The sequence below is a fragment of the Pelophylax lessonae genome (assembly GCF_965119305.1).
Source record: "Pelophylax lessonae genome assembly, chromosome: 5".
NCBI classification, from domain to species: Eukaryota; Metazoa; Chordata; class Amphibia; order Anura; family Ranidae; genus Pelophylax; species Pelophylax lessonae.
This window is the reverse complement of record NC_138772.1, coordinates 55,288,296-55,310,795: the sequence shown is the minus strand read 5'-3', so window position 1 is coordinate 55,310,795 and position 22,500 is coordinate 55,288,296. Positions and strand designations below refer to the sequence as shown.

The 22,500-nt window shown below is 47.6% G+C and overlaps 1 protein-coding gene across 4 annotated transcripts in view; it reads left to right on the top strand.

Annotated features, from left to right (window-relative positions):
• The window catches only part of PEX1 (peroxisomal biogenesis factor 1), a 172,564-nt gene that overhangs the window by 57,582 nt on the left and 92,482 nt on the right, over window positions 1–22,500 (top strand). For all 4 annotated transcript variants that reach the window (XM_082257814.1, XM_082257813.1, XM_082257812.1 and 1 more), the window contains exons 4-6: window positions 7,032–7,146; window positions 17,528–18,261; window positions 20,136–20,259. In XM_082257814.1, the coding sequence (XP_082113940.1) occupies window positions 7,032–7,146; window positions 17,528–18,261; window positions 20,136–20,259 (973 nt within the window). The remainder of the gene's footprint in view (window positions 1–7,031; window positions 7,147–17,527; window positions 18,262–20,135; window positions 20,260–22,500) is intronic.

Genomic DNA, 22,500 nt, shown 5'->3' with positions numbered 1-22,500 from the left:
TCCCTATTAATCAACACCCTCTGTACTCTCCCCTGGAGCCAGTTCTCTATCCAGGTACTCACCTTCTGATCCATACCTACCTTCCTTAGTTTGTACAGTAATCGTTTGTGGGGAACGGTGTCAAAGGCCTTTGCAAAGTCCAGATACACCACATCCACAGGCTTACCTTTATCTAGGTGGCTGCTCACTTCATCGTAGAAGGTTAATAGATTGGTTTGGCAAGAACGATTTTTCATAAATCCATGCTGATTACTACTTATAATACCGTTTTCATTACTAAAGTCTTGTATATGGTCCCTTAACATCCCCTCCAAAATTTTGCAGACTACAGATGTTAGGCTGACCGGCCTATAGTTACCCGGGATATAGCTCGGCCCCTTCTTAAATATTGGTACCACGTTGGCTTTTTTCCAATCAGCTGGCACCATACCCGTCTGTAAACTATCCTTAAAGATCAAGAATAATGGTCTGGCAATCACCTGGCTGAGCTCATTAAGAACCCTTGGGTGCAAGCCATCCGGTCCCGGGGATTTATTTATGTTAAGTTTCTCTAGTTTAGCTCTAAGTCTATCCTCTGTTAGCCATGGCGGCACTTCCTGAGGTGTATTATTTAGTTTGGCCTTACAAGCTGGGTTCGTGTAGCCCCCCCGATTCTTTTGTGAAGACTGAAGAGAAGAAATTATTTAACACTTCCGCCTTTTCTTTGTCCTCAGTGGCCATTTTTCCTTTATCATCTTTTATGGGGCCAATGTGTTCTGACCTCGCTTTCTTACTGTTTATATACTTAAAGAACTTCTTGGGGTTCTTTTTACTCTCCTCCGCTATATGTCTCTCGTGTTCTATTTTAGCCGCCCTGATTTCATCTTTACATTTCTTATTACACTCTTTGTAATGCTTAAATGCTGCCAATGACCCCTCAGTCTTGTATTTTTTGAAGGCCATTTCTTTAGCACTAATATACATTTTTATGTTGGAGTTTAGCCATCCAGGGTTTATTTTTGCTCTTTTAAATTTATTTCCCTTTGGAATGCACTGGCCAATCCCCCTGTTTAGTATGCTCTTGAAGCGCTCCCATTTTTCCTCCGTGTTCTTTGTTCCCAGGGTTCTATCCCAATTGATATTTTCTAGCAGCAAGCGCAGTTTAGGGAAATTGGCTCTTTTGAAATTCAGTGTTCTTATATTACCCCTCTGCTTCCTATTACTGTAATTAATACTGAAACTTATTGACCTATGGTCACTGTTTCCTAAGTTGTCCCGTATTTCTATATCCGTGATCAGGTCTGTATCGTTGGTAATCAGTAGGTCAAGTACCGCATTGTTTCTTGTCGGTGCATTCACCATCTGACCCATAAAATTGTCCTGCAAAACATTTAGGAACTGCCTAGCCTTGGCTGAGTGCGCGGTTCCTTCTGCCCAGTCTATATCTGGATAAATAAAGTCCCCCATTATAATGACATTTCCCATCCTTGCTGCCAATCCTATCTGTAAAAGGAGGTCCGCCTCACCCTCCTCCCTCTGGTTGGGGGGCCTATAGCATACGCCCAATATTACCTTCCCCGCCGTGCCATCCCTTTGAAGCTCTACCCATAGGGATTCTGCCTCATCCATAGCTCCATTATTAATATGATCCCTCATATTTACCTGTATGCTGTTCTTAATATACAGACATACCCCTCCCCCTTTTTTACCTTCTCTATCTCTGCGATAAAGGGAATACCCCTGAATGGTCGCCATCCAATCATGAGAGCTGTCAAACCAAGTCTCAGTTATCCCCACAAAATCTAAGTCCTCCTCAAACATCAGCAGCTCCAGCTCTCCCATCTTGTTGGCCAGGCTTCTGGCATTGGTATACAAACCTCTTAATTTTGATCGGTTACATTTATCCTCATTTGATGTTTTTAGGCTGCTCTCTTGATTTTTCCCCATACCCACCCTGGGTATAGGAGCTCCGAACACCCTACCGCTAATGCCCCCATTTCTGCCCTCTGAAACTTGCTTTCCACTGTCTAATTCTACATCTGTACCCTCCCCCCCATTCCCTAGTTTAAAAGCCCCTCTAACTTTTTGGCCATCCCTGCACCCAGTACGGCTGCACCCACCCCATTTAGGTGCAATCCGTCCCTACCAAAGAGCCGGTGACCGACCGGTGGACTGAGAAGTCAGCCCAGTTCTCCAGGAACCCGAAACCCTCCTTACTACACCAGCTCCTCAGCCACTCGTTAACTTCCCTAATCTCCCGCTGCCTCTCTGGGGTGGCTCGAGGTACAGGTAGTATTTCGGAAAATACTACCTTGGAGGTCCTAGTCCTCAACTTAGCGCCTAAGTCCCTGAAATCGTTTAGGACTCTCCGTCTTCCTCTGCCTATGTCTTTGGTACCCACGTGTACCATGACAGCTGGGTCTTCCCCAGCCCCACCCAATAATCTGTCCACCCGATCCGCGATGTGCCGAACCCGAGCGCCCGGCAAACAACAGACTGTTCGGCACACACGGTCTTTGTCACAGATTACACTATCTGTCCTTCTAATAATTGAGTCCCCTACCACCAGCACCTGTCTTTCCTTTCCCTTTCTCCCGGCCTTACTGGAGGAGTTCTTCCCCTGGCAGCTAGGGGCGTCACTCTGCTCCAGCAATGCTGGTCCCTGACTGGTTTCCCCAACATCACACAACGGGGCGTATCTATTGGGGTGCTCCAGCCCAGGATGAGCCTCCTTGCCTTGTTCCCTTCTACCCCTCCTAACTGTCACCCCTCTAAACTGCTCTGATGCCTGCACCTCCAATACTCCGCCCACCTCTGTGCAGACCCCTGCCTGCACCTGACTGGTACAATCCTGGCTCTCCTCCGGTATGGACATTCGTCTTAGTGTTGCCAGCTGCTTCCCTAGATTCAGGACCTGAGCTTCCAGGGAAACAACGTGCTTACATTTTGCGCATATGTATTCGCCCTCGATCACATGTCTGAGGAACGCATACATATTACAAGATGTACACCGAGTCGCATCTCCACACCCGCCGGGCATTGTACCTACTATCTAATCTAATGGGGATTCAGTAATTTAAGTCTATCCTATGTGGCTATTTCCTGGCTTCCTAACTCTACCTTCTCACCCTTTGGTACTCCGCTTCACTCACTTGACACTCAGTTGCACAACACTCACTTACTTACCAGTCGCAAAGGTACCTCAGACGCAAAGATACTCACCAGTCGCAAGATACTCACTAGACGCAAGATACTCACCAATCGCAAGTTACTCCCAGTCGCAAGATACTCACCAGTCGCAGAGATACTCACCAGTCGCAGAGATACTCACCAGTCGCAGATACTCACCAGTCGCAGAGATACTCACCAGTCGCAGAGATACTCACCAGTCGCTGATACTCACCAGTCGCAGATACTCACCAGTCGCAGATACTCACCAGTCGCAAAGATACTCACCAGTCGCAAGGATACTCACCCGTCCAAAGATCTTCACCAGTCGGTCGGTCACAGAACACAGTCAGTCAGTCGCAGAACACAGTCAGTCAGTCGCAGAACACAGTCAGTCAGTCGCAGAGCACAGTCAGACAGTGGCAGAGCGGTCAGTCGGTCGCAGATCGGTCAGTCGGTCGCAGATCGGTCAGTCGGTCGCAGAGCGGTCAGTCGGTCGCAGAGCAGTCAGTCGCAGAGCAGTCAGTCGCAGAGCGGTCAGTCGGTCGCAGAGCGGTCAGTCGCGGTGATAGTAGTGTTGTGCTTTTAGTCACCCCACCAGCTGATCAGTTGTTACCTTACGTCCCCAGTCAGGTCCTGTCAGGTCCTTGTCGTCGCCGCTGTTATTGGTTCACACGGCTCTCTCTTCCCTGCCTTGCTTGCAGCTGCTGCTGCTGCCTCACACACTGGGGACGGTCCCCTCCTCCTCTTCTCCTCCTCCTCCCGGGAACTCTCTCCTCACGATACTTGCGTGTCCGTCCGCCGCCACCACCACCGCTCTCTGCCCTCTCTGCCCCGGTCCCTGGGGTCCACTGCACCCGCGCCCGGTATCCTACTACGTCCCTGCTGCTGTTGCTCCCTCCTTCTGGCCGACCGCCGCAGCTGCTTGGTCACAAGATACCGGTCCCTCGCTCCCGCTTTGGTCTCCCGCAGCTCCTCTTCCTCCTCGCACACACACAGCTCCGCACCCGGTTCAGCACAGCGCACGGCTCCCTCGCCGCACGCCGCTCGTCCGCACACACACAGCACAGCGCACGGCTCTCTCTCTGCACAGCTTCCGCTTCCGGTCACGATCTGGTTCGCTCCTCATTCTTGAGGGTACTCCTCCTGGAGTCAATTGGTGCCTATATCTTGTTGCATATATCTTCTGCCTAACCAGCAGGAGGCGCTCCTGGTTCTTTTTCAGATGTTTTCCTTTGTCTCCTTTGAGACTTACACGGCCGTACACAAGGGCCAAATATTGGGCAGCATCGGCCAGTTCATTACCGTCTGACATTCGGCCCGTGTGTACAACAGCTGTTTGTCCGGCTTCTGTCAAAGGGGCATAACCGAAAAAGGTCTGCCCATCAGCATCTGTTCAGCTCTCTCAGCCAATGTCTGAGAGCGCTGACCATTGTGTTTCGGGAAGGGGGGGCAGTCCCCCTGTCAGAACACAATAGCTCAGCAGGGTAGACCGCTGTACTAACATTGCATAGTTAGTACAGCGGCTCTTTTCGAGCTCTTACGTTTTTTTTTTTTCGTTCAGCCCACTGCCAAACTAATAGTGTGTACTAGGCTTTAGTTTTTAAAAGACTTGTTACAAAATGCAATAGCTCAAGCTGAAATTTAGCTATACAAGCGAATGAGACGTAAGAATGGCTCCTACCTTATCAGATGATTCTGTCTAAGTTTTCAATGGAGCAAAGCAAGCCTCACGGAAGGAAGCTGCTGCCGTGCAGCAAAATAAAATCGATACAAAGAGGTCCTGTCTCCCTTGCAGCAGCAGCTGAGCTCAGCATTGTGCACTGAGATTGCATGGGTTTTGTGCAAGGCAGAGCGCACATTACTGTGGTGCTTGGGGGACCGGTCCAACGTGCGGCCCTCCTGCCTTCTAAGCAGAATAGGAAAACGGGAGGGGGGAGGGGGGGGCGCTCACAACAGGAGTCTTTCTGGTAGGTTTGAGAGAAGGTGCGCACAGCCTTCAGGTATGACATTTAAAAGACTCCTTTTTCAAAGCTAAACTGTGTTTTTTTTATCCACTGGGGAGGTGAAAATGCATGGAAATGTTTATTGGAAAGGTGGACTAACCCTTTTATTTTTTAATTGATCATTTTAAAGGTCTTCAGTGATAATCACTTTTGTTGTTCTGTGGGGTTTTACTCTTTATGCCTTCGTGAACAAGTAGACCTTGGTGAGCTGTGTCTGTCTTGTTTCTCCAACCTTTGCTAAACATAGCTGACTGCTTTTATAAATAAAGTTTTGCCGGAAAAATATTTGTAGATTTCTATAAAGAGAAGCAGTTATCTCACTATCTCACCAAAGCTGGCAAGTAAAAACCACTGATCTCCTGCCAAGACCTTCATTTATTTCTCTAACCCAAGAGATGTATTATTAATAGCAATTGCTGTAGCTCAGCATTAGCTGATATTTCGCAAAGACAGGGCAGATATAGGTGGTATTATCTCGAAACTTATTATTGAGACATTTTTGGAAGCAGAAAGTTTCCATTGTCTTCTACATGGAGCTCACAGGTTCCCACATTATTTACATCCCTGGTGTCCAACCTGCGGCCATTTGGTATATGATGTGCAGTCCTCGGACCTCAGCAGTCTGTAGTGCTAGCCTAATGAAACATGTTACCAGATGGTATTGTCTTCTGCAGTATATCCCCACCCAAAAACGTAGCATGCCCAAACTCTCTGACCCCCATTTTCTCTATAAGGTCTGCAGTTTCTGACAATCCTCTAAAGCATTACATAGATTGAACATTATGTGTGGCCGTTTGATGATGTCAGGGGCTGCATTTGAGGCCCACGTTCGCTAATAGGTTGACAACCACTGACTTACATGAATTCATAATGGGTAATAAGTTGACAACCTCCGATTTACATTAATTCATAATGGTTCTCTAGTTTTTGCTTATCATCCAAAAGTATACAGTTAAAGTAGTTGTAAACCCTCACATATAACCAATATAGTGACTGACCTCATGTGATACACAGAGATGAAACAAATCCTCCTACACAAGTTGTACCTGTTTATATACATGATTCTTTTCTCTACATGTGTTCAAAGTCCACAACTTATAAAGCTGCCTGAGCTGTCAGAAAAAAGGGGGCAGAGAGCTAAAATTGCACTCTGCATAGCTCAGTAAGGAAAGCTATGAGAGCTGATTGGAGGGATGGGACACCCCCCTATTCACACAGGAACAGAGCTGAGGCTGTCAATCAGCTGGAGGTCCCTCCCCCATCACCTTTTTTCTTTTGGTGTCAGAAAAACTTGTCAGAAGCAGAACAGAGAAATGAAGCATCAGACAGAAATTACACTTAGTGCTCTTAATGGAGACAAGTGCACACTATAGAGCACGGGTGTCAAACACAAGGCCAAGGGGCCGAGTCTGGCCCGCCAGACCATTTCATGTGGCCCACACACCTATTGGTCGGTCAATCACCAGCTCTCTGCTCTGCCTCCCATGCTCACTGGAGGGCTGTGCTGTGGAGGGGGCAGGAGCGGCCGGTTCAGGCTCTCAGCGCTTCGCTGAGAGGCTGGGCCAGGTGCCGTTCCAGGCATGTGGGTGGATCCTGACTTCATTGTTGTGATCTTGCCTCAGCCTGGACCAGCTCTGTGATGTTAGCCAACAGCGGGCTTCAGCCCGCTGTTTGCTGAACATGGGTAACAGGAGTGCAGAATGAACTGCACTCCTGTGATCCACAGGAGAAGTACAGCCAAACGAGCTTTGGCTATACTTCTCCTTTAAGCTTTTCAAAATAAGCTGCTGCTGCAGGGATTGGCATTAAATAAGAAAACTTTACAAGCATTCCATATAATGAGTTCACCTGTAATATTATTTTATGTTTTTTTACTAGGAACTACATGCATCTGCCCTGGAAATGAGCCTTCTTGATCAAATTCGTATAGTTTATCCCAAGGCTATATTCCCAGTGTGGGTTGACCTGCACACATGTGTTTACATTCAAATAGGTAAGTTGATCCTTTTTTTTTTTTCCAAACAGAGAGTTTATTGAAAAGCAAGTGCAGTACAAATAGGGTAGCAATAAAAAAAGCAGTACGGTTAACAGCAAACATTATAAAGCGAGTACAACAATACAGGCATTTCACTTCAAACAATTGACGTGACATGTGGGAAACATATGCAGCTGGTATGCCAGGTACAGTCCATCAATGCTAGGCAGCAAATACTAGTACAATTGTAAAAGGAAGTGTGGAATCAGACCCCAGTGTGGCAAGGGCAGTAACTTGAGCAATCCTATACATTTGTGTCCGGGCAACTCACCCACCTGTCCCAGATCTTGTCGAACTTGGCAGGGTTCCCCCTATGCTTATAAAGCAGTTTATGAAAGGGGACAATAGTATTAACCTCCTGTAGCCATGCACCAAAGGTCGGAGGGTCACTACGCATCCATGTCCTTGTTATCAATTTCCTGGCCACAAACAGCGTCTCCTGCAGAAAGATGGTCATGAACTTATTCATTTCCCCATCCGGATAAATACCAAGGAGACACTGCCTGGGGTCCAGTTGTATAGGAGAACCCATCTTGTCGTGAAGAAAAGCCACCACCTGTTGCCAGTACCCCCCGAGTCGAGGACAGCTCCAGAGTAAGTGGAAAAAGGTGCCAGCATCCGCTTGGCAAAGTGGACAGTCAGGGTTCAGTTCAGATTGGTACCTGGACAGTTTGATAGGTGTGAGGTAGGCTTGATGGACAATAAACGTTTGGGTGAGTCTATCAGACAATTTCGGTGACACGTGCCGACAGGTCTCCAGCGCCTCCCCCCACTCCTCATCCTCTATAGGCCCCACGTCCCGAGTCCAGCGGTCCTTTAGACTATAAGCTATCACGGTAGACGAGGGCTTGTGTAGCTCGGCGTAAAAAAGGGAAATTAAGTGAGAAGGTTCTTGGCATTTAAAGCGGCTGTAAACCCTAAAAAATAAAAAAAAATAAAAAAAAAAACCTGCAAGACAAAGGCATAATGGGCTAGTATGCATCGCATACTAGCCCATTATGTGTAACTTACCTTAGAACGAAGCCCCGACACGGACCCCCGGACATCGCTGCGGGCGCTGCCATGATCCCTCGCCGTCTCTTCCGGGTTCGGCGGCTCCGGCGCGGTGATTGGCCGGAAGAGACGGCTCCGGCGCGGTGATTGGCCGGAGCCGCGATGACGTCACTCCCGCGCATGCGCGCGGGAGTGATTTTTCCGGCAAGCTCCCGGACAGTTAATTGAAGGTCCCCCCGGACCTTCAGAGCGCATGCGCCGCTCGCGCGAGCGGCTGCATGCTCTGTAAATATCTCCTAAACCATGCCGGTTTAGGAGATATTATTTGTACCTACAGGTAAGCCTTATTATAGGCTTACCTGTAGGTAAAAGTGTCAAAAAGCGGGATACTACCGCTTTAATCAGTTCAAGTAGCAACACAGGTTCCAGGCTCGGTGGAGCCCCGGGGAACTGGGCGCGGAATGCATGGGTCAGTTGTAGATACCTGTAATACATATGGGCAGGGAGGGAGAACCGTTCCCGCATGTCGGTGAAAGACCTCAAGGATCCCCCCGTCGTTATATGTTTCAACAGGAGTAAGTTGATCCTTTGTCATGGTCTTACCTTCTTGCTGTTCTCCTTCGTTTGACATGTGCTGGCGGCCATCTTGGTTTCTGGGTTTCTTGTAGCCTCCCACCCTGCGGCTCCTCCTTCCCACTGGGAGGAGCTGGATACCTAGCTCATATATATAGGAGGTCTGTGGCTTCAGTTCCCTGCTTGGTCCTCCTGTGTTCACATGCTACTAAGACTGCTGCTACTTCTGGTTCCTGTTCCTGGCTTCGTCTGACTACCCTGCTGGTTCCTGATCCTGGCTTCGTCTGACTACCCTGCTGGTTCCTGTTCCTGGCTTCGTCTGACTACCCTGCTGGTTCCTGATCCCTGGCTTCGCAAAGACTCTGCATCGGTTTCGCCATCCGTTTGGACTTTTGCTTTATAGCTTGTTTTTCAATAAAGCTTTCTTATTTTCACTTATCTGTTGTTGTACGTCTGGTTCATGGTTCCGTGCACATTAGGACCAAGCCATGAATTCTGACGGTACAGGGCCATCCTCGCTACCCACGCTGGTTGCCAGACTTGATCAGCAGGATCACCTGTTGGGTCGGTTCGCCGTGGTGTTGCAAACCCTGCTTGAACGCACGGTACCCCAGGCCACGAATTCTGACGGTGCAGGGCCATCCTCACTAACCACGCTGGTTGCCAGACTTGATCAGCAGGATCACCTGTTGGGTCAGTTCGCCGTGGCGTTGCAAACCCTGCTTGAACGCACGGTTCATTTCGCTCCCGTTGCCGATGGGTCGGTTGTCGCTCCTGGGTCCGCTCCTACTGCCGCTCCGGTTGTTGCGCCAGAGTCTACCCCGACACCTGTTGTTGCGCCTGCGGTGTTTCGGGGTATGTCCGGTTCTGCCCCCCTTCCACAGCGCTTTGGGGGAGAGCCAACTCAGTGCCGAGGTTTCCTTAACCAGGTGGGCATTTATTTCGAGTTGCTGCCACATGCCTTTCCTACTGAGTGATCAAAGGTGGGCTTCTTAATCTCGCTGCTCTCGGACAAGGCCTTGGCCTGGGCCAGCCCTTTATGGGAGAACAACAATCCGGTGGTTGCCGAGTTTTCCGGTTTTGTTGCTTCTCTTCGGAAGGTATTCGATGTGCCGGCTCGTGCTGCCTCTGCTGCGAAGCTCCTTATGTCCATCAGACAGGGTTCACGATCCGTAGCTGAATACGCCATTGAGTTTCGTACCCTGGCAGCAGAGGTGGGCTGGAATAATGAGGCTCTGGTCGCTGCTTTCTCTCATGGTCTCTCGGATGCCTTGAAGGATGAGGTTGCAGCTAAGGACCTACCAGTGGAGCTCGAGTCTCTTATTTCTTTCCTGATTTTGATTGACACCAGACTCAGGGAGAGACCTTCCTTTAAGGAGAGTCTGCGGAGGCCTCCTAACAGATTGGCGCCTACCTTTATTGTCCCACCTGTGCCTCCCTCTCCTCCCACGCCTCCTGGGGATGACTTGTCTGGGGGTGAACCCATGCAGCTGGGGTTTGCTCGCCTGTCCGAGGGGGAGAGGGTACTCTGGAGACGCGAGGGCCGATGCATGTACTGTGGTCTCGGTGGGCATTTTCGGTTGGCATGTCCGAACCGTCCAGGGAAACGCTCGCACCTGAGATCCTGTCGGGGGCAGATCTTGGGTGGAGTCTCCTCGTCCCCGGTTTCCCGTGTTGACAAACCACTGATCACTGTTGTCCTTTCCTTGGTCGAGGGCTCGGTGACGACCCAGGTGTTGGTGGACTCTGGTGCTGGTGGTTTGTTTATTGATAGTGTGTTCGCAGCCGCCAATTCCATTCCTCTGCAGGCTCGAGGTTCTCCTCTGGCTCTTGAGGCGATAGACGGCAGACCCCTTCTGCCGCCACACGTGACTCATGAGACCCTTCCAGTGGGGTTAGCCATTGGTGCCGTCCACAGAGAGTCGGTCTGCTTCCAGGTTATTTCGTCTCCACACTACTCGGTGGTCTTGGGGTACCCCTGGCTCCAGAAGCATAATCCGATTTTCGATTGGAGATCGGCCGAGATCCTCTCGTGGTCACCGCAGTGTGGGGCTAGTTGCATCCATGGGCCTGTCAAGTTGCTGTGTACTTCCTCGGACTCTCTGTTGCCCCCTGAATACGAGGAGTACCGGGATGTATTCGATAAGGTGCGCGCGGTTGCCCTACCTCCGCACCGCCCATACGATTGTGCCATCGAGTTACAATCTGGTGCCGTTCCTCCTCGTGGCAAAGTCTATCCACTGTCGGTAGCGGAGAATGAGGCCATGGAGGAGTACGTGAGGGAGGCGCTTTCACGTGGACACATTCGCAAATCCTCGTCCCCGGCAGGGGCTGGATTTTTCTTTGTGAAAAAGAAGGGCGGTGAGTTGAGGCCTTGCATCGATTACAGGGGTCTCAATCGCATCACGATCAAGAACGCTTACCCGATACCCTTGATTTCCGAGCTGTTCGATCGCCTTAAAGGGGCCACGGTCTTTACCAAACTCGACCTGAGGGCGGCATATAACCTCGTAAGGATCAAGGCGGGCGATGAGTGGAAGACCGCGTTTAACACCAGGACCGGTCATTATGAATCCTTGGTTATGCCCTTTGGGCTGTGCAATGTGCCCGCAGTCTTTTGGAATTCATCAACGATGTTTTCCGTGACCTGTTGCAGCAGTGTGTGGTGGTCTACCTGGATGACATCTTGGTATATTCTGAGTCCATGGAGACCCACATTCTGGATGTCAAACGAGTGTTGCAACGGTTACGAGAGAACAAGCTGTTCGGTAAGCTTGAGAAATGCGAATTTCACCGATCCCAGGTAACCTTCTTAGGTTACATCATTTCCGCTGAGGGGTTCTCCATGGATCCTGAGAAGGTTTCGGCTGTCTTACAGTGGCCCCAGCCCAGTGGTCTTCGCTCCCTGCAGCGCTTTTTGGGCTTCGCCAATTATTATCGGAAGTTCATCAGGGACTTTTCCATGCTAGCCAAGCCTCTCACGGATCTGACCAGGAAGGGCAGTAATTCCCAGGTCTGGCCGCCCGAGGCCATCCGAGCTTTTGAGGCTCTAAAGTCCGCCTTTGTGTCGGCTCCGATTCTGTCGCATCCCAACCCTGGGTTGCCCTTTGTCCTCGAGGTGGACGCGTCTGAGACGGGAGTAGGCGCCCTTCTGTCTCAGCGTAGAACACCAGAGGGTCCTCTGCTTCCTTGTGGGTTTTACTCCCGGAAACTGTCTTCCGCGGAGTGCAACTACCAGATTGGTGACAGGGAGTTATTGGCCATCGTGCAGGCTCTTAAAGAATGGAGGCACTTGCTCGAGGGTTCGGTGGTTCCGGTCCTCATCCTGACGGACCACAAGAATCTGACCTACCTCTCTGAGGCCAAGAGATTGACACCACGTCAGGCCAGATGGGCTCTGTTCTTGTCACGTTTTAATTACGTGGTCTCCTACCTACCCGGTTCCAAGAACATCAGGGCTGATGCCTTATCACGGCAGTACTCCGACCTGTCCAGGGAGGAGTCGATTCCGACTTCGGTCATACCTCCGAATCAGATCCTGGCTGCCATTCGCACCAGCCTGACCTCTCCCCTGGGTGAGCAGATTTTGGCGGCTCAATCTGGTGCTCCCTCTGGGAGACCCAACGGCAGATGTTTTGTGCCTGAGGAGTTGCGCACTCGGTTGTTGCGAACCTACCATAACTCCAAGACCGCGGGGCATCCTGGAAAGAATCAGCTGTCCTGGGCTGTTTCACGTCTGTTCTGGTGGCCTTCCCTACGTTCCGACATCGCCGCATATGTAGCGGCATGCTCCGTTTGTGCCCAGAGTAAGTCCCCTCGGCACCTTCCGTTGGGCCTTCTGCAACCCTTAGCCACCGGGGAGCGCCCATGGTCACACCTGGGGATGGATTTCATTGTGGACCTCCCTGCATCCCGAGGCCATACGGTCATTCTCATGATTGTGGATCGGTTTTCCAAAATGTGTCACTGTGTTCCTCTCAAGAAGTTACCCTCTGCACAGGAGTTGGCCACGATTTTTGCCAGGGAGGTCTTCCGGTTGCACGGTTTGCCCAAGGAGATTGTGTCGGATCGGGGGAGTCAGTTTGTGTCCAGGTTCTGGCGCGCCTTTTGCTCCCAGTTGGGGATTCATCTCTCCTTCTCCTCGGCCTACCACCCTCAGTCCAATGGGGCCGCAGAACGTTCCAATCAGGCCTTGGAGCAATTCCTTCGTTGCTATGTCTCCGATCACCAAGACAATTGGGTTGACCTCCTGCCTTGGGCTGAGTTTGCCAGGAACACGGCGGTGAACTCTTCCTCTGGGACGTCTCCCTTCATGGCCAACTATGGGTTCCAACCTGCCGTGTTACCGGAGGTATTCTCTCCCCAGGATATTCCGGCTGTGGAGGATCACCTTTCCGTCCTACGTGCTTCTTGGGTACAGATCCAGAAGTCCCTTGAGGTCTCTGCGCAGCGCCAGAGACTCCAGGCTGATCGCAGACGAGCGCCTGCTCCTTCCTACCAGGTCGGAGACCGTGTATGGTTGTCCACCCGCAACCTCAACCTTCGAGTGCCCACTCCCAAGCTGGCGCCTCGCTTTGTTGGTCCCTTCCGAGTGCTTCGCAGGGTAAACCCGGTAGCCTATGCCCTTGCGCTTCCTCCTGGCATGCGGATCTCCAACGTGTTTCATGTCTCCCTGTTGAAGCCTCTGGTGTGTAATCGTTTCACTTCCTCGGTTCCTCGGCCTCGTCCGGTCCGAGTGGGCAATCGTGAGGAGTATGAGGTGAGCAATATCCTGGACTCACGCCTGGTCCGCGGTCGGGTGCAGTTTTTGGTTCATTGGCGTGGTTATGGTCCAGAGGAGCGTTCCTGGGTTCCCTCCGCAGATGTCCATGCTCCTGCCTTGCTCCGAGCCTTCCACGCACGCTTCCCTCAGAAACCGTTCTTTACTCCGCGGAGGAGGGGCCCTTGAGGGGGAGGTACTGTCATGGTCTTACCTTCTTGCTGTTCTCCTTCGTTTGACATGTGCTGGCGGCCATCTTGGTTTCTGGGTTTCTTGTAGCCTCCCACCCTGCGGCTCCTCCTTCCCACTGGGAGGAGCTGGATACCTAGCTCATATATATAGGAGGTCTGTGGCTTCAGTTCCCTGCTTGGTCCTCCTGTGTTCACATGCTACTAAGACTGCTGCTACTTCTGGTTCCTGTTCCTGGCTTCGTCTGACTACCCTGCTGGTTCCTGATCCTGGCTTCGTCTGACTACCCTGCTGGTTCCTGTTCCTGGCTTCGTCTGACTACCCTGCTGGTTCCTGATCCCTGGCTTCGCAAAGACTCTGCATCGGTTTCGCCATCCGTTTGGACTTTTGCTTTATAGCTTGTTTTTCAATAAAGCTTTCTTATTTTCACTTATCTGTTGTTGTACGTCTGGTTCATGGTTCCGTGACATCCTTTTAGATTTGTTTATAAAACTTTGCCTTGGAATTTAAGCCTAGTGTTTAAAGGACATGGTCAATTATTTGCATCTAGGATGCATTGCTTCCTCTTACGGTGGAAGGGCAAATGCAATTCCAATTAACTCAACAGTTTGAAGTAAGTCAAAAGCAAGGCAAGAAACTCTGGAGGTAGCTGTATGGACTTAAAAACAAATTAAATGTAAACTGTTTCTCTCTCCCTGCAGTACTGAAGTCTTGAGTTCAGTACCTGCCATATCACTGCATGGAAATTCTATGCCACCTCCCCTCCACAAAATGTTAGGTTAATTGGCCTTTAAAGCAAAACTCCACTTTTCCTGGCATAACCCTGAAAAGTGTTTGTGTAGTAGGGACATTAGGCAGTAAGCTCCTTCAGTTGTAGATACCAATGTAAAGGCCTCGGTGAACTCTATAGCACAGTGTGGGATATGTGAGCCTTACAAACAAAAAGCTCCATTCCATGTGCCAATTTGTAAGTCCAGTGACTCCAATCACCACCCGGAGCTAGCTTCTAAAGGGCCAGTCTGACCCAATACAGCAATCTGTCAAAAGGGATTATAAAAGCGCACACCTGGAAACCACTTGTAGACCTCTATAATTAAGCTTGTGAGTGGGTGAAACGCGTTAGAGAGGCGTGGGAGGAGACTAGCTGAAGCTGATGTATTACACTATACACCAGGTGGCTTCTTGGTGTGCGCTTTCATGTTCATTTTTGTCAGATTGCAATGTGGAATATCTTTCACTATACTTTGGGGTTGATTTAATAAAAAATCTGGTGCAGCTCTGTAAAGAACCCAATCAGCTTCTAAGTTTTTTTGGCAAAGCCTAATTGAATAAGTTAAGGTTAAAAGCCGACTTGCTCCCATGCTCAGCTGCACCCGTTTTTTCATTCTCCTGTTTTAGTAAATAAACCCCATCATGTTACTTTTCGTTTCTATATATATATTTTTCTATATATATATATATATATAGTTTCTCAAAAAGTAAGTACACCCCTCTCATTTTTGTAAATATTTTATTATGTCTTTTCATGTGACAACACTGAAGAAATTACACTTTGCTACAATGTAAAGTAGTGAGTGTACAGCTTGTATAACAGTGTAAATTTGCTGTCCCCTCAAAATTACATAACACACTACCATTAATCTCTAAACTACAGGCAACAAAAGTGAGTACACCCCTAAGTGAAAATGTCCAAATTGGGCCTAATAAGCCATTTTCCCTCCCCGGTGTCATGTGACTCATTAGTGTTACAAGGTCTTAGGTGTGAACGGGGAGCAGGTATGTTAAATTTGGTGATATCACTCTCACTCTCTCATACTGGTCACTGGAAGTTCAAGATGGCACCTCATGGCAAAGAACTCTCCTCGGATCTGAAAAAAATAATTGTTTCTCTACATAAAGATGGCCTAGGCTATAGGAAGATTGTCAAGACCCTGAAACTGAGCTGCAGCACAGTGGCCAAGACCATACATTGGTTTAACAGGACATGTTCCACTCAGAACAGGCCTCGCCATGATCGACCAAAGAAGTTGAGTGGATGTGCTCAGCATCTTATCTAGTGGTTGTCTTTGGGAAATAGACGTATGAGTGCTGCCAGCATTGCTGCAGAGGCTGAAGGGGTGGGGGGTCAGCCTGTCAGTGCTCAGACCATACGCCACACACTGCATCAAATTGGTCTGCTTGGCTGTCGTCACAGAAGGAAGTCTCTTCTAAAGATGATGCACAAGAAATCCTGCAAACAGTTTGCTGAAGACAAGCAGACTAAGGACATGGATTACTGGAACCATGTCCTGTGGTCTGATGAGACCACAATAAACTTATTTGGTTCAGATGGTGTCAAGCGTGTGTGACGGCAACCAGGTGAGGAGTACAAAGACAAGTGTGTCTTGCCTACAGTCAAGCATGGTGGTGGGAGTGTCATGGTCTGGGGCTGCATGAGTGCTGCTGGCACTGGGGAGCTACAGTTCATTGAGGGAACCATCAATGCCCACATGTACTGTGACATACTGAAGCAGAGCATGATCCCCTCCCTTCAGAGACTGGGCTGCAGGGCAGTATTCCAACATGATAACGACCCCAAACACACCTCTAAGATGACCAATGCCTTGCTAAAGAAGCTGAGGGTAAAGGTGATGGACTGGCCAAGCATGTCTCCAGACCTAAACCCTATTGAGCATCTGTGGGGCATCCTCAAATGGAAGGTGGAGGAGCGCAAGGTCTCTAACATCCACCAGTTCAGTGATGTCCTCATGGAGGAGTGGAAGAGGACTCCAGTGGCAACCTGTGAAGCTCTGGTGAATTCCATGCCCAAGAGGGTTAAGGCAGTGCTGGAAAATAATGGCGGCCACACAAAATATTGACACTTTTTCCCAATTTAAACATTTTTACTTAGGGGTGTACTCACTTTTATATTAAAAAAGAATAGTGCAACCATGCAAAAGAAATGACTATCAAATATGGAGACAATCCATAAATAAAAATGGGGATTTAGTTCCACCATATGGCCATATCGTGCTCAAGCCCACCACTGCGTCAAAGTACCCCATTATCAGTGGGTCCTACACTATCCATAAAAAAGGGGTGAATCCAGCCTCTCTTACCCTTGGAGACAACACTCCTTGCTGGGAAGGTGTGCTAATGCACTGCAGGGGACTCCTCCTATATCTACTTGATGGAGGACCTTCCCAGCAAGGAGTGTTGTCTCCAAGGGTAAGAGAGGCTGGATTCACCCCTTTTTTATGGATAGTGTAGGACCCACTGATAATGGGGTACTTTGACGCAGTGGTGGGCTTGAGCACGATATGGCCATATGGTGGAACTAAATCCCCATTTTTATTTATGGATTGTCTCCATATTTGATAGTCATTTCTTTTGCATGGTTGCGCTATTCTTTTTTAATATACATGTTGCTTGGTCCATAGCTGCACCGGCTTTAGATATACATGTTCAGGGTTTGCTCCCCCAATTTTTTGCTTGTTTATTGTGTACTCACTTTTGTTGCCAGAGGTTTAGACAATAATGGCTGTGTGTTGAGTTATTTTGAGGGGACAGCAAATTTACACTGTTATACAAGCTGTACACTCACTACTTTACATTGTAGCAAAGTGTCATTTCTTCAGTGTTGTCACATGAAAAGATATAATAAAATATTTTCAAAAATGTGAGGGGTGTACTCACTTTTGTGAGATACTGTGCATATATCTATATCTATATATATATATATATATATATATATATATATATATATACACATACACATTTTTCTTTTTCACTATCTGTTATAAATTATGTCACATCATTACAATTTAAATTTATGTTTATTTTCAGGATCATTGACACCAGCTGCAAGTTACGGCAGATTGGAACCTCTGACGGAGTTAATAGTGTCTCCAAAATCCAGAGACTCTGAAAATCTTCTATCACATTTGTCACAATTAAGAACTGATGATTTGTCTAAAGCTCCTAATCTTATACCCCAGGAATCTGCATCTAATGCGTCAACGAGGAACAGGGATTCCTCTGCATCTGAGAGAAGAAATGAACCTGCTGTAACACAGAATCCAGATAGTTTGCCTTATGTTTCAGCTTTATGGGACACACTGGGAAATATGTTTTCACGTGCTCTGGGAAGAGGCCCCTTGCAAAATTCAGGTGGCACCGACAAGGACTTATTTGAGAGAACTTTGCTGAAAAAGATACAGTTAGAAGGAATTTTCCGGGTGTCTCGCCATGTCCCTCAAATTATAAAAAGCAGCGAGGCTTTCATGCAGCATTCAAATGATAATACCGTTCAGGTCTTTTTATGGTACCCAGAGCCCTCTGGTGTAACTGCTGATGTGGTAGTATCATACGGGAGAATGGTAGAAATCCCATCACCAAAAAGGCGTAAAAAACAAAATAAATCGAACAGAGAGAGATCAGAGGGGAAAACTGAGCCTGAGGAAGCATTCGACAGGTGGCCGGAGGCAGTGGTAAAGATTGTGTGGCATGGCTTTGAGGATATCCAAGATGTCATTGAATATGATACCAGAAACGGAAATACGCATACTGCAAAAGTGTGGGTCAGTGAACCTTTTTACTGTTTTTCTTTAAATTTCATAGAAAGGAGCTTTTTGCTGTAAAACATGTTATATACACACAAATTTAACCCCTGGAAACTTCTCCCGTTGTAGTTGACCTGGTCTGCAATAGATCTTGCCAAATCTGCCTGGGTGCCAAATGCCCATATGATCAAAGGTGGAGCAATAGAAACCACTGTACAAGTCCCACGTGCTGTTCTGAATCCAATCATGGCTCCTAGCCTAGTTCAAAATCCTAGCAGATGTCTGTTGGCTATGAAAGTCAACAGTGACCTATACTCAGGCTTGCTGTCAGTAGACAAGGCCTGAGGGAACTGAACAAATGGAGTGCCAAATGCCAATATCATGGACAGTAGAAACCATTGTAGAAGTCCTGCATGCATATGTTAATGCCAATCATGGCACATATCTCAGTGCTTTAAACTCCTAGCAGATTTCTGTTGGATATGAAAGTCAATGGTGACCTATACTTAGGTGTGTTGTCAGTAGACAAGGCCTGAAGCATTTTTCCTTCAAAAATAATCTGCACACATTAGGTATCTTAACGAGGATGTAAACTCCTGAAGAAATCTATCCAGTAATCATAAGTCCACTATGTATAACATTTCTAAACACACCAGGATACGAATTAGCCTTATAGGACCTTTCTTACTGTTTGTGCAGCTTGGTTTCTTTTTCATCTGTTGTCGCCGAAGACGGCGCCGTGTTTGCTGTTGCCTTCCGATTCCACCCTCATCTGTACTTCCGCCCTTTCCTCTGTCAAAGCCAGAATCTTGTGCATGCTCAGTAAAGATTAACCAAGGCTCGTTTTAGAATACCGGTACCTTGGTGGCAAAGCCCAGCAAACCAATAAAAGTAAACATGCAAATATCCTCCCTGTGTTAACCATGAATGTCACTGTTCACACCCCCTATGACAGGGGCCTTCAAACGATGGCCCTCCAGTTGTTCAGGAACTACAATTCCCATCATGCCTTGTCATGTCTGTGAATCTCAGAGTTTTACAATGCCACATGGGATGTGTAGTTCCGCAACAGCGGGAGGGCCGTAGTTTGAAGATTCCTGCCCTATGATGTAGCTGGTCACATGGGGTGTTTCAAGAACACCGTTATCTCGCGGGATTGTAATGCCGTGGAGCTATGCTATCATAGGCACGGCACATCGATGCACAGACTGACATCTTGCTGAGTGTAAGTGAGGGACAAAACTCCCGTCCGCGAGTGACGACACTGACACAAACTTCGGCGATATCTCCTAAACAGCGCAGTTGGTAATACTTTTTAAGCCACCTACATGTAAGTGATTGTAAAATGCTTTACATGTGGTAAAGTATGGCAGGGGAGTTTACTTCCACTTTAAAGTGATTGTAAAGTCGTGTTTTTTTGTTTGTTAAAAATAACAAACATGTTATACTTAGCTGCTCTGTGTGCTCTGTGCAGTTGGTTTTGCGCAGAGCAGCCCAAATCCCCCTCTTATCGGGTCGCTCTGTGTGTCCATTCAGACATGGAGCTTGTGTTCGGCCCTGCCCCCTCTCTCCCCTGATTGGATAACTGAGTTTGATTGACAGCAGCGGGAGCTAATGGCGCCACTGCTGTGTCCCAGCCAATCAGGAGAGAGAGTCCCTGGCGGCTGAGGCACTCGTGGACATCGCTGAATAGAGAGATGGCTCAAGTAAGTATGAGGGGGGCTGGTGCACATAGAAGGCTTTTTATCTGAATGCATAGAATGCATTCAGATAAAAAACCTTCTTATTTTACAACCCCTTTAAGGATGATTTAACACCTATGTGGTTGCAGCATTAGAGAAGACATAGAAATGTTTTATTTGTCGTCATATTAATTGGTTCTATTTTTTCAGGTTCCAGAGAGAATTAGAAAGAATTTGAATATCAATACATCATCAGCTGTGAGAATACAGTCTCTGGAATCACAGCCCAAGGTCCCATCATCCCTTACCCTGCAACCAAAGCAACCTCTGGTGAGTGAGACATGTCACATCTGTACAGGCCGCATTAGATAGAAGCTAAGAACATCCACAGATGACAACACATTGGGGGAGATTTACTAAAACTGCTGCACACAGAATCTGGTGCAGCTGTGCATAGTAACCAATCAGCGTCTAACTTCAGCTTGTTCAGTTAGCCCTGATTCACACTGCCTAGACATGAAAGTCACTTAACTTTCGATCCGACTTTGCCCTGGGACTTCAGTCCGACATTGATCCGACTTGCAACCTTAATGAACTGTGATCCGACTTTAATGTAGTGCAACTTGTCTTTTGACCAATCACAACAATACCAATGGCAAATTTTCTATGACCTCTAAACATGTTGCATCAGGTAACATGCTGATCCCACTTGTAATTCAACTTAGAAGCCTGTTCAATGGGCTAAAATCGTACCCAAGTAGTTCAGGAACCTTTTCTAAAGTCAGAGCGACTTGTGTCGGATCAGTTAAGACAGCTCTTATAGGGAAACATTGAATTTGACATATCATGCGACTTGTGTTCTCGCAAGTCAGATCCCATATCGCACCAATGTGAACTGGGTCTTAAGCTTTGACAATAAAACCTAGAGGCTGATTGGTTACTATGCACAGCTGTGCCAGATTCTGTGTGCACCAGTTTTAGGGTATACCTGGGTGGCAGGCTCATTACAATGACTACAGCCTTGTCACAGGAGCACATGGTTATCATTTGATTTGTATCTATTCAGCTAAATAACTGTTTTATGGTGTACAGACATAGGCAGACCCTTGAAAAGTTCCTCCAGCAATTTCTTCACCTTTCTGCACATTTTACTTATTTCCTCAAATAAAACGCCCTCGCCCCTGTATCTCATACAAATTTAAATTAACAATTTTGCAGCTGCTGTCTATTCTAGCCAAACAATGGCGAAAATGGTAACAAGTAAATATTAAGCAGCACTTGAGAAGACTTGGAGAAAGACCCAGATAGGTCCCCTAGAGATCACAAAGTGCTTTCAATGCCTCTTTCGATACAGCAAGGGGGTCATTGGAATCTGGTGAGTGCGGATAATATTGCAGAAGCACAAGGTGGTTTAGTACTAAGAGGGCCGTATTTGCCCAAGCAGTTTTTCTTCACAATTCTGAGGATTTTGATTGTTCCTCACATCTTCTAAAGACTTTTTTTGTGGGGACTTTGTTTTTTTGTTTTTCGTTGTTTCTTATGTGTGGACACTGTTCTATTGCACAAGTAATTAATTTTTGGGATCACAAATGTATTATTATGTTTAGTTGAATCTGGCATGGGCCCAATTCTAACATCTTTAAAATATATAATCACTGCACTTGGTGGAGGAAATTTCTCATACTCAATTTTTACCTTGGGGTTGCAGAGAAAACGACAGCCCTAGATAGCGCCCTGAGCCTCGATGATTGAAAAAACGGAATTCCAGTGAATGAAAGGGGTGGGAAAGGGAGAGTAAGGCTGCCCATACAATATACAATCTTCTAGTACAATTTTACCTTAGATTTACCTAAACACGTTCAAGTTTTATGCAGTCAGGCAGGCCCTTGAACTACATAGTTGAAGGTAAATCTAAAGAAAATTGAACAGGAAAATTGTATAATGTATGGCCAGCTTAGGGCTGGGAAGGAAAAAGCTGGATGATGCTGGAAGTCCTTCAGCCAGGAAATGTGGTGGGCTTTATCTGATTTGCTACAACGTCTAATGCACACTGTGAGGGACTTACAGTATGCAGTGAAATCTGAGTAAGCAATTTCAGTACAGGAGAGGAGCCTGTACAACTGTGCAAGGATAAAAGGAAGGCTGGAATGCAGCTTTAGGATATACCTGAAGAATCTTCAGAATTTGAACCTTCTGGGAGTGTCGGATTCCCAGTCCCCTGCTGAACTCTGTGGTTCTTTCTGTGGGCCTCGCACAGTAATGACATAGTCAGGTCAAACACAGTGCGTAACAGGGGACCAGTAATGCAGCTGTCCCAGAATGATCAGATTCTGAGGATTCTTTAGATGGCAATTTTTCTTCAATACAGAGGAAATCGGCAACTCGGGCAGAGGGATAGGTAAGTATTATCTTCATTATTGCACTTTTATTTTAACAACAGAATGTATTTAAATAATCTTTATTATGCTTTTGTATTTCTTTTGGGATCACAATAATCTGTAATCTTCCACAGTCTTATGGGGGGGTTACCCTTAAAAAGTCAAATAGAGGAAAAAACAATTAGGGATGCTGAATT